Here is a 14,285-nt window from a genome sequence, read left to right as displayed (position 1 = left end):
TTCATGTGTAATTATGAAAATTATTATTGGTTTGTTTAAAAAATATATTTCGCTATGAAATATTCTTAAAATATTGTAGTTCACTTGTCAAAGACAGTTGTTTTCAGCCCCTCCCCCACCAAAACAAAATAATTTCACAATATTAAAAATGGAAATTCTACAACAAAGTATTTCAACATACCCGAATTGTATTGCTTGTTTCATACATAAAGTATTTACTATGTAGATGAGTTGATAATACCTTTGTTCAATTACATACAATAAGACATAAACATACGGGTATCTACATTTATTATTAGATCATTTTCTTTAACATTGTTTCTATAGCCATTCAGAATATGTCCTTCAAATGAAGCAACGATAACAACTGTATCAATAAATATTTCAAACACGACGCAAACTTTATCCGAATACTGGTATGTGACGTCACTCATAGTAGTCACTCTTGACTTATAAATAAGAAAATGGGTGCAATTGTTAACACCATATCTCGTTTGTTAGCAGCGAAGATGATTTCCATGTATTTCAAAGTGTGCATTTTTTTTGCAGTGATCGTGGTAAGTAAATGACCGTCTTTTTCTTGATTTGATGCTTGGGTTCCCATTATACCTTATACCGACAGCCTTAAATGCATGGGGTTTCCTTATGCCTACGACATCCTTAATTGAATGCATGGGTTTTCCTTATACCAACGACATCCTTAATTGAATACATGGGTTTTCCTTATACCTACGACAAACTTTACTTCGTGCTTGGGTTCCCCTTGTACCTATGGTAGCCTTAATTAAATGCCTGAGTTCTCCTTATATCTACGGCAAACTTTACTTCGTGCTTGGGTTCCCCTTGTATCTATGGTAGCCTTAATTAAATACCTGAGTTCTCCTTATATCTACGGCAAACTTTACTTCACGGCGGAAATAGGATGCTAAAGTTATATTCGTATAGACAGAGCATAGAAGCATTCATACCAATCACATTACGATGTATAGATTGTGGCGCATTCACAATTACAAATTATTAAATTATGAAAATTCTTTTTCAGCTTTGTAACTCACTCCCGACATTAAGTAAGTATACCGGCGATATTTATATAGAATTTTTTACATGTTTTCGTTTTCATCCAATGATTCAGTGTTGATATGTGCTGACATGTGCCTGGTTTATGTATCTCCATTTGGAAGTTCGTTGTCTAAATCGGGTAATGTCTTGTTGTGTAAATCACCAAGAACATCATTCAGCTGACATGAAATACTATTTTCTATCAATAAAATGTACCAAATAACCCATGATATGCCGATCCTGTTGCGTCATGATATTCATTCTTACACTGATGGCTATCTAGGTAATACTTCTAAGCGAGGTCTACAGGAAGACCCATCGATGTGTGGTGGGGCGTACAGTCTGATATGCAATGACCGTATACTCTGTGTGAAGCCATCCCAGCTCTGTGACGGCCTGAACAACTGCAAGGATGGAAGCGACGAAGAGGACTGTGGTAATGATGAAATTTGTCTTGTTCTGTGAATGGAGTATGCGATCAAATCATTTCCCATGTGTATATTTAATATTCATTTCATAAATTATACACTCAAACTTAATCAGGGCTGCCTATAGGGTCATTGACATCATGCCAGTCTATAGGAGGATATCAGGCGCACACATTGCACGATACCGTATTTCTACATATGCATTTATGCTCAGCAGCTGCACAATTCTAGTCCCGTTTTGTATTCAGATCCAATTTAGGTATAACATTAATTCATGTAGTGTTATTTACAGTAAAATTGTATCAGATTATTTTTTTGAGTGAAATTGTCTGGATTGGATCCATTTTGAGCAAAAGTATTTGGAAAGCAGTCTGAATATGTCAACTAAGAACAGATTATATATTGATTGGCTAACCAGGCCCCATCTACTAGATGAATAATGGATAAATAATGTGTTATTTTTGTTTACGCTTTCTGGTAGCTGACAGTGGTAGTGATAGTTGTCAGGAAAATAGCGACACACGCAAAACCCAGGGAGTATGCACCAATCCTACCGGTAACTCGAAATGTAACACTGGCTTAGATGACATCATTCAACAGATGCTAAACGCTCACAACTTCTACCGTTGTTTGCATGGCGAGGGTTCTGCTAGCATGACCTTGTCTGATGAACTCAATAATTACGCACAGGACTATGCTGATCACCTGGCTAGCACCGGAGTTGTAAAGCACAGCAACGACCGCGGCGAAAACCCACCAGATCGTGGTGAGAATCTCTGGGCAGGTTCTGATGCTTCTCGCTGGACAAGCTATGACCAGTTTACAGGTAAGATTAGCCCATCTATGTGAGCATCGGACAAGGTCTTGAACCTATCTATTACAGCATTCACACAATTTCTGGAAAGTTAAAATTGAAATGGACTATTTGATATATTCCATTATAGTATTCGCCAATATCAGAAAATATTCGAGGATTTAAAAAACATGTATTAATTTAAAATCACTGCACTTTCTTATTATTGGCTGAGTGAAAAGTTCTATCAGAAAATTCCTGCCAAGTGCTTTTTTAGCAGCAATCATACACAACTTGAACGAATGTGATTCAAACAAGCGTTGTTTTTGGTAATTACAGGTGAGCCAGCTGTCGCTGATTGGTACTCTGAGGTGGCTAATTACGATTTCTCCACAAACAGTGCCAAGCCAGGGAAGACTGCAGGTAAGCTGTGACAAGTATTGATGATGGTGATGGCGATGAAAATTTGTAACCTGTTTTTAGCTCCGCTGTCGAATTTGACACTCATAAGAGTGATTGTCTGTTGTCGTCCGTCGCCTGTGTCAACTTTTTCTTTTTCGATTTTTTTCTTGAAAACTACGATTCTTATTGATTTGATACTTTGGTGTATACGTGCATATACAGACCTCTCTTAGATTTGTTCATTCCGTGATGATATCTTCAATTCTTTAATTTTGATGAATATTTTTGTCATTTTTGGTAAAAAGTGATATTTTCAACTTCTTGTTAAAAACCGTTAATCAGATTGCTTTGACATTATACACATATATGTCCCTCATGTAAACTTCTCTCAGATTCGTTCATTTTTCAATGATATCATCAGTTCTTTAGTTGAAATGTGTATTGCTGGTGCTGCTTGTATTGTTATTTTCACCTATCATGTATATTGTCAAAACATAGATTGATTAAGTAGTTAATACTAAAATAAATATTGTATTGTCAATTACATAGTGGAAATATAATACTATAACCCCGACTTGTCGAAGACATAAAAATCTTTCTCCCGTATTGATTTAACATTTTTTGAGAATGAGTTCTTTACATTAATTACCACAACGATATACCGAAACATGTATCTATACAAATACTTAATAGTAATATTATTTACACATAACACAACGTTTTGTTACACATTACTTGATCTATTCCAGGGCATTTCACTCAAGTAATTTGGAAAGCAAGCACCGAGTTGGGCTGTGGTGTCGGAACATCTGAGAAACCATGGGGACCGAAGTTCTTCGTCGTCTGTCAGTATAGAGTAGCGGGAAATATTTTCGACTTCGCCACCAACGTACCTGCACCCTTATAATTACTACCTCAGATAACCGGACTATATCTATAATATATTCCGGTCAGGTCAACCAATTACGTGTATGTGATGTGATTACAAACCAATTATCACGTTTAATTTATAGTATTCTAATTCACAATACCTCAAACCTGATTAAAGTTGTTAACCTTATTCTCTATCTAATGTCATTTGTTGATTAAAGGTGATACCCAGATTCGTTGTTTTGTTTGACTGAGCTTTGTTCTTTTTTAATCTATCCTCAAACCCCTATAAATGTACGACAATTTCAAGGCAAAAATGCAAGGTGTTCATGGATTCCAGGTTGTTGCTCCTTTAGTACAAAATTGAAAATAACATGGCTTATGATAACAAACTTCGTAATTTATGCATGAATTCCGCCGAGGTTGTCATAAAATGATGGGCACGTAATACTAAACATAGATACATCCATATACTGAAGAGTTGCATTCAAAATTATGTCCTCGGTATAATTATCAGTATAATTGTCTGCCTCAATTTATATTTGTTTAAACAGAGAAAAATGCATAAAAATTAAAAGCAGAGTTTTAAAATTCAAGCCATTCATAACGCAACACGATTAACTATTATATGATCGTATGAGATCAATATCGCTGAACTTCTATCTATTAAGCCATGTTAATATGTATGTATTGTACCAACTTTATGACTTAAACAGTTGCATGGTTACCTTCTATAATAATATAATATACTAACAGTGATAATAACCGGTCATTGAACTCAATGTCTTCACTGTCTAATAAAGCTATGTTAATATCTTTACGCTTTGTCACCTTTCTGACTTTACTCAAACAGTTGTATGATTACCATCTATAGTACTATATTACACTAACAGTGATACTAACCGGTCATTGAACTCACTACCTTATACAGCTATGTTAGTATATAGCGAATAGTGTACAGGATTCACGTTACTCAAATACTATTGCAATCGCTATCAATAATAGTATACACAACAATGATACAATCTTATATGTGTTGGTGTAATTACATAGATAAATTGTAAAAAAAAGTGGGTATGAAAAGGTGAAATTTGTTTATTTGTGTGGCATAAACGTTGTTTAAACTTTGTTTAAATAGTCAGAACCAATGTTTTCTTCACCTTTAATTGCTATGATGTGGTAGCTGAATGATTGCAAATATAGGGCTGTCAGGATAAAACTGAATCTTTATGATTGTTTTTCTATGTTTGCGATCGAGGTTGAATGCAATGAATTCTTATGCAAATTTTGACAATTTGAGAAACGAATTTCGTGAACGAATTGTATTGTAATACTTGTATTTTGATGCAATAATTCTGTGTATCAATTTTGTATTGCTGTATTAAATGTCATATGCAATTGTATTAGATATACCTCATAGTCAAGTATTTATTCATTTATACGTTGGGCGTTGGTTCAGGGCCCACCACATTAACCTACTGTTTACTTCTTGTGCCTTGTTTAAGGTAGAGATGCAGTTTACTTGACAGGTATTTTAATTAGTTAATTAGGAAACCAAGATGACCTCCCTTGTCCACAAAACTATATATTTTCGGAAAGCTTATTGTATGAATTTTAAAATTTTGTTAGTATTTTTTTTATGAACACTGTAATTTGAAATATGCACAAAAATGTGCTTTTTGGTCTAAAGTGATTTAAAACAAAATTAGCTTCTAAACCATGTTTCTGTTCCCTGTCAAAATTGGTTTATGGGTACATCTGTTTACTATTAAGAAAGTGCCATCTTGAAAACTGTCTACCAGTTGTCAATTTTGCGGGGCAGCAGCTCAAATTTCACTACTTCAAGTTTATACGTAAACTAACACCCAGGCTAGTTGTCTGAACGATTGTTGTAACACTGTTCAACTAAAACCAATGCCCCGACGGCGTTTTGAAGATGAACATATTGTCAATAATTTGTGAAAATTTCAAAACAAAAGGTCAAAGCGTCTAGGAGCTATTTTTTTAAAGTTCTGGGATGTGCACTAAAAGGAAGCTGAGATAATTGCTAATGTGTATAACAATTCACTCAGTAAGGAGTTTTCTAATGCTCATAATTAAAATGGCTGTAACAGTTTCAAATTTGAATGCATTATCGTTTTGTTAAAAGTTAAATATAGTGCATAATATGGAGATCCCGTCATTTCTTTTTTTCACCATGTTTCTTTTCTATTATTTATGTACAGCCTTGCTAAATGTTGCTAAGCATTTAAAAGAGAGAACGTTTGCACCTGTTATCTATATTTTAAAATCGTTTTTTGAGTATGTTCCACTATTCACAATTCTACAAAATTTCAACAGTCTATAGCCGAAACTGTTTGGATAATAACAAGCAAAAACAAAAAATTTCACTCCCAAGTGCTCACGAACCTGCATCTCTACCTTAAATAAATTAATGGCTGGTGATCAGTCTCCAAAATAAACTCTTTACCATATATGCAATTATGCAATGCCCAAATCACAGCCAAATACTCAATTAATGTAAATACAGATTAAGACTTCTCTCTTGCTAGTAATTTAAGACTGGCATATGCCACTGGAAATTTTCCTTCCTCATATTTTTGCAATAAGACTGCACCAAGCCCAAATTCTGGTGCATCGCATCTCAAAATAAAACTCTTACTAAAATAAGGCAAACATTAAGATTGGGTGCTTACTCTATAAACTGTCAAGTGATTAAAAGCACTTTCTTGCGGATCTCCCAAGACTACCTTTCTTGGCCGACATTTTATAGTTAAATCACTGATTTGGTACAAATTTGAGATAAAATTCTCAACTTTACTTTCAAGACCTACAAACAAATTACGAATCATGCGAGAAAAAGAGGCTAGTGCATTCCGAAAGACATTCACAGAAACTGAAATAAACCATATGGGGATCTGCCAGAACTGGTTCTGCATCGAACACTGTAATGTGATTGAGTTGAAAATCAATGCAAAACACCCCCTCCTTTCTTATTTACCAAAACAATGGGTGAGGCATGAGGTGAATTTGATGGTTCAATCAATAAACTCAGAAACTATATGCCTCTGTAAGGGATTTTTCTCAGCTAACTTCTGAGCCCTAGTCGGTACCACCTGTATAACCTCACTATCTTCCTGCTTCCTCTTCTCACACTCTGCCCTCCACAAAAATGAGCCAAACCTCTACCTATCTCTTTAAGTTCATTAACAATATCCATGCTGAAAAGGTGTAAATCAAGTTTCTGTAGTATAAAATAAAACAATTTAATGTATATATAGCAGTACAAACTGGCTTGACAACACTGTTCTTTAAACCTGAGCAGATACAAAACAGTCAATTTAGTCAGGAGATCTCACTTCTGACACCAAAATAGTTTATAAAGAATATCTCATTTATCACTAGGTATGATATTATTATTATTATTATTATTATTATTATTATTATTATTATTATTATTATTATTATTATTATTATTATTATTATTATTATTATTATTATTATTATTATTATTACATAACTGGCGTAATGTACCTCAACCAGAGACGCGTGTGACCCGAGAGTCAATTTTGTTCTACTGACAATTTGGTAGTTTTCACGGCCTTACATATTTTCAGACAGTAAGGCAACATGTGTATGCATATTTATATACAAGAATTTGTCAATTTGTTAATTGACCTTGCAAGTTTTTTCTGTATTTGGTCCACTATACAGCAGAATAAACCCCCAATTACCATGCAACTCTTATATCATACGTGTCTGACTGAGCCAGGCTGTATAGAACAATAAATAAGTGGCTTTGAATTATGTGCAATAATGAACACTGGAATGGATGTCGGGTACACGCAATTCAACGTGAACGATGATTCCATTTCAATATATGCTTAGTATTTGATTTATTTTATCAAGAATGAAAATTGTCCAGCTATTTATAAATTCGGCGCTGTTGGGCCAATTTACAGGGTGCTTTTAATCGAACTTGATAAAAACATCACACATTGTGGATTGTTATGCATATTAGCCAAAAGTAGTCATCTGATATATTAATTATATAACACTGCAATAAAAACTTTCAGTTTTCGACATTGTGAAAACTGATTTTGATAAGAAAATTCCGAAATTCATTAGGAATAATTCATAATGAATTGTATTCCTTCTGCAACCAATACAAAATTTCATAATTACATGTGATAACATAATTTGCTATATTCTCTATAATTTTGAATTGCATTTGTAATTAACATTACAGAAATCGTGTTTGTGCATTGGTATCTGTGCATCACTTTTCATTCCTGAAATGCAGTAATTGATGATGGAACAAACATACACACATACAGTAAGTTCGAAACTCGTCAATACTCGTATTGTGCGAATCGCGTTGTTAGCTTTGCCTCAAAGGCAAGGCTAACGTGCTTTAATTTTATTGTTGATTCAACTGTTTTGAATTCATTGATGTTTGAATCAAAAAGGAAAAGCAGTAGAACATGTACAACAATGTTACATTTTTAGTCAAATATAAAATCAGTTCCGTCCAAAACTTCAAATATGCCTAAACGATAACAGACATAACACAGCAATTCGCTAATAATAAGCTAATTAAGTCGGTTAACAGATACGCAAAAACAAATTCATGACACATCCCTTCACCCAAACTGAGATTGTGCCTCCTGGCATAACACGTTCATAAATCAAAGATACCATCAGCCACTCATCGTCATAGGATTAAATACAATACTAATAAAAGGTATAAATCAAAAAGAGCAAAACACACTGATTAAGTACAATGATTATAAAGTCTAAATTCAATGGTTATAAAGTCTCAAATATCAATGGTTATAAATCAAAAAACAAGGGAAAGGCTACCAATCGACTCATTTTTCTCAAAACAGTTCGCTGAGGTAACCCTTCGCTGCACTGTCTCCATTACTAAGGTTACAAACTCTATATCAAAAGGTCAAAAAACTAAGGCGTGGCGGTGTAACCAAGCCAATCGCTGCAGTCGACAGCATGATCACGTGATTACCAGGGATGCGTCTCTCGGTTAAAGCATTGCAAAGCGGTCACTAATAAACAATGAATAAACAAGCTATTAATCAAACTCCTGTCACATACGCTTATAAACTTCAACTGAACTCACAAGTCGTTAATCTAAACAAAAGTCATACAGGCATGGAAACAGAATGCAAAGACAAAGTTATCATAACACAATTACTCATCTGGCAATTAAAGACGGGAAAGGCAAAACGATAGAAACTACTGAATTACATATAATTCTGTCAAACATGAAAAAAAAGCTTGCGTTATCAAACAATACCTATATAAGCGCACCAAACTCTCACTTCAAAAACGTTACATAAGTGATCTAAACTCAAAAAGCGTCAGGAGTATTCCGGAAACAACACATAAACAAAAACAACTCTTAAAACGTCGATATCTCTGTACTCGACAAATCTCAAAACTCTTAAAAACTCATTGGGGCATTACTTTCCCCATCATAATCCTTACCCATAAACTCATTAAAACTCCATAAAACTTCACAAAACTCAAAACACTGTGTTGCAAATACTTGTCCACTGAGGCGCACTTAAATCGTTATAAAGGACCTCGCACGTCACTAAATATCAGTTCGAAACAAAGATCTGGGCGCTTACATACATACAATTCGACATCACTAAAAGAAACGGTAAAAACGATAGGGGAAAGCAAGCAATACATTACATTACTGAGCAATAGGGTGTGATTGTGGAAAAGAGTTCAACGTCCTTGAGTTACAGCGTCCGTTACAGTGTCCTGCGAGCGGTTCTCTATACAAATAGCTAAAGTTCTAATCAAAGTCTATAAGCGTCTTCTTCTTTCGTCGCGTTAGTCCGGGTCGTTCTTGTCTTTAATGTCGCTCAATTCTTAATTATACAGTCCTATCCGGTACTCATCCTTCGTAAGGGGTTCAGAAGTCTTCATCTCTTCAGCATAGTACATCGGTGTCATTCGGGTAAAGTCGTTAGTCGTCAAGCGCGGTTTTGTCTCTGCCATCGAGCCAGTTAGTTCGGTTCGTAAGAAAGACAATGTGTGTAAGACGCAATGCCCGGATTCTCCACCACGTATCACGGGGGGGGGGAAATCTTCTCCCTCTGGGGTTCTCCACATTTGTCAGGGGGGAATCTCGTCTCGTCTCTATATCTCGTCCCCTTGAGGTACGGGATCGGGAAAATCACTTTAACTTTAGAGTCAAATAAGACACACACAACGAAATACGTTTCAACTCTCGTCTTAGTCGGTCAATCGAGCACTCTATAAGACACAGCGCTCTGGGGAAAAATCCCCAAGACTATCACAAGGCTGACCCAAGACTCTCTTAGACTGCGTCAACATTCGCCCCAAGGCTCTCCAGGACTGCACTCGACTGCATCTCTCGTGGTGTACTCGTCAAGACCAACTCAAAACTCTCTTTATTCATTTTCAAAACTCTAACCAATTACAAAACAGTAAAAGACTCTAGGGCGTAAACTTCACTCATAAAGCCAATCACACTAAGTACTGAATACGTCATATCTTTTGATTAACCGTTCACTACATTAATAACTATGAATATAAACTGTCAGAATGGCGACGGTTATCTGGTAATTAGTTCCAAATCACTGAGCCAAGTTCCGTCCAAAACTTCAAATATGCCTAAACGATGACAGACATAACACAGCAATTCGCTAATAATCAGCTAATTAAGTCGGTTAACAGATACGCAAAAACAAATTCATGACATCACCATAAATCCAAGCTGAGCATAATTTTATGCAGAACTTTTTAAATTCTATTATAGATAATTTCATCCCAATTACTTGCAAATGCTAAATGCAAAGTGGCAATTATTATTTTCAAAATAGATAAAACTCCAACGAGTTCATTTGAGGTTTTGCAAGCCAACTCAACAACAGAGGTTGATGGTGATGTCATAGTCGGTGATTATAACAGCTTTACGGCTCATGGACGACTCACGAAACAGTTTTCGCCATACTTTAAGTATATAACACAGTTTAAGGAAACTTTCAGCTGGAAAACTAATCACATCATTATTGTGTTTTTAATGAAATATGTTTGTAGGGCTTTATGGTATAGAAATTATTTATGCAGAATTGATGCTGGGTGAAAAAACTAAAACTAAAATAAAGCATTGGTTTCACATGGACTTTTCTAGTAGACTGTGCTGTAAATTAGCATGTCAAAGAATAAATTTTGAAATGTCATGATATTACTAATATTAGTGCATAAAACCCTACAAAAATATTTCATTAAAAACACAATAATGATATGATTCATTGTCATTGGATGTCGTACAGGCTCATTGACAATGTTGATTTCATTGACGACATCCGTTGATAATTTATTGGTAACTTTATCTCTGCGCCACAGAAAACTGCCAACTCGAAGCGCATCTGCTCTGACAGGGGTATTGTGAAAAGATATTTTGCCTTGGTCACTGATGATAGATGTGTATACAAGATGCGATGGTGATAGTACAATGGTTGTTGAACTGCAGCATAATCTCAGCATTGAGTTAGGTGCATCACCGGTTTCTTGATGACTGATGAAATATATTGAAGTAAATATCACGTTCTTATGATGAGTATCAAATGATTCTACCAAATCATCTATCTGTAGCTGGGAGACCATTTTATCCTCCACATCACCAGATGTTCGTTTCACTCGTACTTTTGACGTAGCTACAATACACCCGTCTGCATTCATCATATTGAAAATTGACAATAAAATATTTCACATTATCAAATCGTGAATAAGATCTTGAACACTGTGAAACACGGTCAGCGTGAAATGGACGGTGATTTTTGTGCACAAAGCAGGCGGTTATGCTCTCAATTTATTCAATTGTATTGACTGTAGCTATTGAGACTTTTGGAGTAAAATGAATGATTTCAATATTTTGCACTGGCTGATCAATGCCTAAGTTGGAGGCACTGCACTTCAAATGCAAGGACGAATGGAATCAAGAGCTATATTGCGGTGCCTGCTTCAAATAAGCATAGCTAAAAACTGGTCAGCTATATGGAGTTATTATTCAAATCTTATCAATGACTCACCCCTTTTCATTTTCTCTTGTAGGTCTCTAATACCTATCATATACACAAAATACAGATGAATAATATTGTGTAATGTTTTTCGGTAATTTACTTTTTCTGAACTGGATTTAAATTGGTTTCGTATTACAACTACACAAATCATGTTAGTTTAATTAATGATAATACAGTCATAACTTATCTCTTATGGGTTAATCTAAAAATCAAACACACTGGATGGCCCTGGACATTGTAGTCATCGCTATTGCGTAGACTATCTCTCAGGAATCGTAAAGCTCACTTTAATAGATTAATTAATACTATACGCCTTCGAAACATGGATATTCTTTGTCATTAAAATTTAATGTGTGGAGTAGATTTTTCCTTAACTAGTTCTTAAGACCAGATGGTAACCGATAGTACATTTTGAATCCAATCTGTAGAAAATAACGTACACCAAATACCCATTATGTTTAATTGACTGCTAGATAAGATTTGGCCTCCGAAATTTAACGCTTATGGTATATTTGATGACACTACTGACTCAAGCTAGCCTGTATGATGAATACATTGTACATTCATGTTTCGTGATGTATGAATGTTCTTAAATACCACTTTATAATCCAATAGACGGGATAGTCTATTTCATTTTCTTACATCAACGCGCATTTTTCGGGATAGATTCTAATAATTTTCAATTAGTTTTACCATAATCTGGCCTCTCTATATAAGCTAACTGTAATGCTGTTTGATCTTATGAACAGTTGTCATTATAACTAGTTAAAAAATGAATATTAATGTAATTACTTAAACGTCTTGTTTTGTCTAAGTTGCTGCACTGACGACTTGCTGAACTCGAAACATATTGGTTAAGCTACTGATTAAAACCACCATGGTCTTGGTCTAAATATGCTGGAGTAGTTAATACGTCAGTTATTTGCTTTGTATACAATACATTTAAGTTATAATGAATAACCATCGATGACTTACCATCTTGTAATTGTTTTGCGTCTGTCATTGCTGCTTCTCTTTGTTTTTCTGTGGTGTGGCATACAAATACGTGATTTGCAGGTAAAAAAATTAAAACGATAATTTTACTTTGATCCATTACTGATATAATATGCATAAACAATATCTTAACGAACAATTTTGTACTGTCAATTGAATATTGATAATATTGACAAGGAAGTTTAGTGGACTTGTGCTTAGCAATCAGAAACATTCAATAGTAATACACAATACATACAAGCAGGCAGGCTGATTGGCAATCCACTCCACTCTCCTGAAAAAATGGTCATTTCGCCTTGATAATGGTAGGACAGTCTCATAAACCAAATAGTAACTCTAGGCGCACACTTATGCAAATTGGAATGAGATGTGAGATATTTTGACTCAAAAATTTTACGAGGTTACATTTTGCACAAAGCTATAAATTGTCGGCCATTGTCATGGCAACATTAGAACAGACCTATATGTCAAGCTTTCTAGAATGAATGTGCGAACTGCCTGTAGAGTTTGATCAAAATGGCACATGAGAAACAGGTGAAAATGCCTAAATTTGGCCAATCACTATGCAAATTATGTAATTATTTTGGATGTTTATAAACTCAAAACATTAATGTCTTAGAGTATATATGTACCTGCCCAAGATTCTTTGAAATAAGGTCAGAGATATTATGGAAAACCTGAAAATGGACTAATTATTATGCAAATCATGCAATTAATAAGCGAATATATTAATGTGAAACTAGCCAGGTCTTACATTGTCCTAGAGCATCCACGTAGCAAGTTTCAATGAAAGGGTTTGGAATTACGAAAACCATAGCATATCAACGTTTTACATATAAAGATTTACATCTATTATCACAAGCTTCAAATCGGGCATTTGACAGTTTACTATATATTTAAACAGAATTAGACTTTTGTATCATAATAGTTTGAATTTGCTGCAATGAAACTATAATAGCCCGATAAATTTGATAAATGTAGACTATTAGCATTATAACTAAATATAAATTATAACAAACATAAATAAATGTACTGTCATGAATTTGTTTTTGCGTATCTGTTGGTCGACTTAATTAACTGATTACGAGCGAATTGCTGTGTTATGTCTGTCATCGTTTAGGCCTATTTGAAGTTTTAAACGGAACTTGGCTCAGTGATTTGGAACTAATTACGAGATAACCGACGCTATTCTGACTACGATTTCTGACAGTTGGTATCCGTAGTTATTAATGTAGTGAACGATTAATCAAAAGATATGACGTATTCAGTACTTAGTGTGATTAGCTTTATGATTGAAGGTTACGCCCTATAGTCTTTTAACTGTATTTTAATTGGTTAGTGTTTTGAAAATGAATAAAGAGAGTTTTGAGTTGGTCTTGGGGAGTACACCAGAACAGACGCAGTCCTGGAGAGACTTGGGGCGAGCCTTGACGCAGTCTGAAAGAGTCTTGGGTCAGCCTTGCGATAGTCTTGGGGATTCTTCCCCAGGGCGCCGTGTCTTATAGAGTGCTCGACTGTCCGACTAAGACGAGAGTTGAAACGTATTTCGTTGTGTGTGTCTTATTTGACTGTAAAGTTAAGTGACTTTCCCGATTCCATACCTCAAGGGGACGAGATATAGAGACGAGACGAGATTCCCCCCTGACACGTGTGGAGAAC

General features: G+C 35.0%; 1 protein-coding gene across 1 annotated transcript; it reads left to right on the top strand.

Annotated features, from left to right (window-relative positions):
* Nucleotides 1-490: 490 nt before the first annotated feature.
* Nucleotides 491-3,785, top strand: LOC102808983 (uncharacterized). Its single transcript, XM_006824592.3, has 6 exons — nucleotides 491-557; nucleotides 1,043-1,067; nucleotides 1,343-1,495; nucleotides 1,969-2,313; nucleotides 2,620-2,703; nucleotides 3,432-3,785. Exons 1-6 carry the CDS (start codon nucleotides 510-512, stop codon nucleotides 3,587-3,589), a joined length of 813 nt encoding a protein of 270 aa, XP_006824655.3. The 5' UTR covers nucleotides 491-509; the 3' UTR covers nucleotides 3,590-3,785.
* The last annotated feature ends 10,500 nt before the right edge of the window (nucleotides 3,786-14,285 follow it).

Source organism: Saccoglossus kowalevskii, chromosome 5 (genome assembly GCF_978046115.1).
Source record: "Saccoglossus kowalevskii chromosome 5, keSacKowa6.1, whole genome shotgun sequence".
NCBI classification, from domain to species: Eukaryota; Metazoa; Hemichordata; class Enteropneusta; family Harrimaniidae; genus Saccoglossus; species Saccoglossus kowalevskii.
The sequence above is the reverse complement of the archived record's forward strand: the minus strand, read 5'-3'. Positions and strand labels throughout refer to the sequence as shown.

What these genes read in the sequence shown, in the direction of transcription:
- LOC102808983 (XM_006824592.3), top strand. Translation starts at nt 510, where the DNA reads ATGATTTCCATGTATTTCAAAGTGTGCATTTTTTTTGCAGTGATCGTG. An exon ending in TTTTTTTTGCAGTGATCGTG is followed by an intron (nt 558 to 1,042) that starts GTAAGTAAATGA and finishes ATTCTTTTTCAG; the next exon opens with CTTTGTAACTCACTCCCGAC. An exon ending in AAGCGACGAAGAGGACTGTG is followed by an intron (nt 1,496 to 1,968) that starts GTAATGATGAAA and finishes GCTTTCTGGTAG; the next exon opens with CTGACAGTGGTAGTGATAGT.